This window comes from Monopterus albus, unplaced genomic scaffold (genome assembly GCF_001952655.1).
Source record: "Monopterus albus unplaced genomic scaffold, M_albus_1.0 scaffold82.1, whole genome shotgun sequence".
Classification (NCBI taxonomy): domain Eukaryota; kingdom Metazoa; phylum Chordata; class Actinopteri; order Synbranchiformes; family Synbranchidae; genus Monopterus; species Monopterus albus.
In genome coordinates, this window is record NW_018127962.1 from 1,005,389 (window position 1) to 1,008,867 (window position 3,479).

The window sequence follows — 3,479 nt, forward strand, 5'->3', positions numbered from 1 at the left end:
CTTTCCCCTTCTGCAGTGAACGGAGCCACACTAGGGCATGTCACACTGAGGTGCCATTGCAGCCATTTTCTTCCCAACTCACAAACAAGACTCTGTTTCCCAAAGAGCCAGGAATCAAGCGCTGGTCATCAAACAGCGCTGGATGCTAACAAGCAAGGAAGCGTCACCTGTCTAGGTCAAAGCTCAAAGCTTTGAAGAGGATGTGTGAAAGAAGGGTTTAACTAGCTCTTTCTGTGCTGCTCCTCAACATAAAAAGTTTGAACACCTCGTTACCTTTGATGCAAACCTGCACCAGTCCGTACCACTCTCCGCAGCTGTCGCACAGCAGTCTGAAGGTGTTGTCCCCGCTGGGCATCACGTAGCCTGGCACACACATGTACAGCAGCTCATCACCTATCCCAAACCCAGTGTGCCCTTGCAGATGTGCATTAGGAAAGGATGGAGGGTCTCCACAAGCTTCTGTCAACAACAATCAAACAAAACAAAACAAAAAACCAATGTGTAACATCTGACATACACAGTGGGAAGTAAATGTTTTTAAGTCTTAAGCAGTTAGACAAAGATAATGCTACCTCTCTGCAATGTTACACAGGCTGGCTAATGAAGCGCAAATCATCATTATTATCCAGTTTTACAGGATCATTTTCTTATTTATAAAGCGGAAGAGATAAGAAAGGGACAGGGGGCAATGGGGTTTTGGGGAAATGTGGAAGTAGTTTTGACAAACACAACCACTGACAATGTGACTATGATGAGATAAAAACTGTATATTGTCTTGACTCTCATCAAATTTGTCATTTTAATTATATGACAAAAGAGTTTATTTTGTTTATTTTACTAAATAAAAATATTTTACTAATATATTCAGCTGCTGTTTTATTGCAGCATTAAACAATTTTTCCATGTTAAATGTATAATATTTTTATATGAGACAATTCAATTTAGAGTATCATTACTGTAAACAAAGAACAAAACTAGTATTTTTGCAGGCTTTAATCGATTTACTGCAAATTGTTATTTTTTACATTACTACCAACCATTTCCCAAAAACTGTAATGCAGTTTCCTTCATTCTGTGCAGGCACTGGTAACATTTCAACAGCCGACTCTTGCCTGACTGTGTGCGAGATGTAAAAAGTTCCCACCATGGGGCTTTTCCCCATTGTGGAATTAACTGTGGGAGTAATATTCTTGTTCTCGATTTCTCTCAAGTATTATGTTTACATACAAAGCTCAGTCATTCATATCCTGAGTATTTATGCACAGCTTTATTTATTATCAGTGTTTACTGACCTTTGTCTCTGATACAAAAGGCGTCCAGTTGTGCAGTGTCCTCTGTAGCATTTTCTGTTCTCACATCCACCGCTTTCAGTGCACTGCCCACAGTATTACACACTGTGGTCCTAGATAGATAGATAGATAGACAGATAGATAGATAGATAGATAGATAGATAGATAGATGGTTACATTTGTGGTTCTTAACCTTTTTTGTCTGTGAACTTTCACAAATAACAATAGGCCTCGCATGATGCTGAATTTGTCTATGAGCTGTTAGCAGTTCCACCAAAGAGACATGTCCTCTACATGACTCAGATGGGTTCAGGGACAAAGGAGGTCATTATTAATCCAATTTTATACACAGCAGAGATTAAAGTATGAAAGACTGAATTTGTTGAAGCAGAAGTTTGTTTTTCTTCTTTAAACGAAACTCAGATTTATCTGGGAACCACTGGATTAGACTAGTAGTTCAAACTAGCTCCATCTTGATCAGCTTCATTGGTAAAATGCTGCTTTCTACAGATGTGCACATATTAACAATGTCATATTAGCCACAGAGCCATTTTTTTACAAAAAAGGTACTTTTGAAGTACATTTTGCTGAAAGCACCTCTGTGTTTTTGATTACAATAAGTAGAATTAGAAATCTTTCATTTGTAACTATTTTTCCATTGATGAATTGATACTTTTACTTAAGGAAAGGATCTGAAAACTGAACCCACCATTTAGTGTACTACTGATAAAAGTAATGTGAGACATATTTCTGCTGCAGCTCTGGTTCATATACCCTATTAAAAAAAACCCACTCGCCCCCCCCACTTTGGGGTGGTCTTGTATTCCTTCCTTCAAGCTTGGGTCCTCTACCAAAGGCCTGGCAGCTTCAGGGTCATGCGCAGTATGGTAGCTGTCCTAGGACTGCAATCGTTTCATGCTAGCATCTTGCCTCCAGCTGTTATGTGCTGGATTGTCTTAGGGGCATCTTTGCACAGCCTGCACCTGGGGTCCTGCCTGGTATGGTAGACTACAGCCTGTATTGATCTTGTATTGAGCTTGTTCCTGTGCTGCCATGATTAGTGCCTCTGTGCTGTCTTTCAGTCCAGCTTTGTCCAGCCACTGGTAGGATTTTTCAGTATCAGCCACTTCTTCTATTTGACGGTGGTACATACCGTGTAGAGGTTTGTCCTTCCATGAGGGTTCCTGCTCTTCCTTCCCTTGTTCCTCTGGTTTCTGCTGCCTGTGTTCACTAAGCATGTCATCACTCGGGGCCATGTTCCTGATGTATTCGTGGATCTTTGTTGTTTCATCCTAGATAGTGGCTCTGACGTTCACTAATCCTCAGTCTCCTTCCTTCCGCTTAGTGTACAGTCTCAGGATGCTGGACTTTGGGTAAAACCCACCGTGCATTGTAAGGAGCTTCCTTGTCTTGATGTCAGTGGCCTCTATCTCCTCCTTTGGCCAGCTTATTATGCCAGTGGGGTACCCGATGACCAGCAGGGCATAGGTGTTAATCGCCCGGACTTTGTTCTTTCTATTCAGCTGACTTCTCAGGACTTGCCTCTGCAGGTACTTGGTGGTTGCTGCTTTCCTTGTGGCCTCTTCATGGTTCCCATTTGCCTGCGGGATCCCAAGGTACTTGTAGCTGTCCTCAACATCTGCTATGTTGCCTTCTGGTAGTACAATCCCCTCAGTTCTGACTACCTTCCCTCTCCTCGTTACCATTCGGCCACACTTATCCAGTCCGAATGACATTCCGATGTCCTGGCTGTAGATCCTGGTGGTGTGGATCAGTGAGTTGATGTCTCGTTCACTCCTGGCATACAGCTTGATGTCATCCATGTAGAGGAGGTGGCTGATGGTTGCTCAGTTTTGTAGTCGGTATCCTTAACCACTCTTGGTGATGATCTGGCTGAAAGGGGTTCAGGCCTATGCAGAACAACAGCGGGGACAGAGCATCTCCTTGGTAGATACCGCACTTGATGTTGACTTGTACAATTGGCTCGAAGTTGGCCTCTAGGGTTGTTTTCCACATTCCCATTGAGTTCTTGATGAAGGCTCTTAGAGTCCTGTTGATGTTGTACAGTTCCAAGCATTCCAGGATCCATGTGTGAGGCATTGAGTCATAGGCTTTTCAGGCAGTGCAGAGGTTGGTATGCCTAGTCTTGCAGTCTCTAGTGACTACTTTATCAACCAGTAGCTGGTGCTT

General features: G+C 42.7%; 1 protein-coding gene across 1 annotated transcript in view; it reads right to left on the minus strand.

The window, feature by feature from the left end:
* Nucleotides 1-3,479, minus strand: part of susd5 (sushi domain containing 5) — a 14,116-nt gene that overhangs the window by 4,555 nt on the left and 6,082 nt on the right. The window contains exons 3-4 of the mRNA XM_020606797.1: nt 1,293-1,402; nt 274-459 (exon numbers count right to left, since the gene is read on the minus strand). Coding sequence (XP_020462453.1) covers nt 274-459; nt 1,293-1,402 — 296 coding nt within the window. The remainder of the gene's footprint in view (nt 1-273; nt 460-1,292; nt 1,403-3,479) is intronic.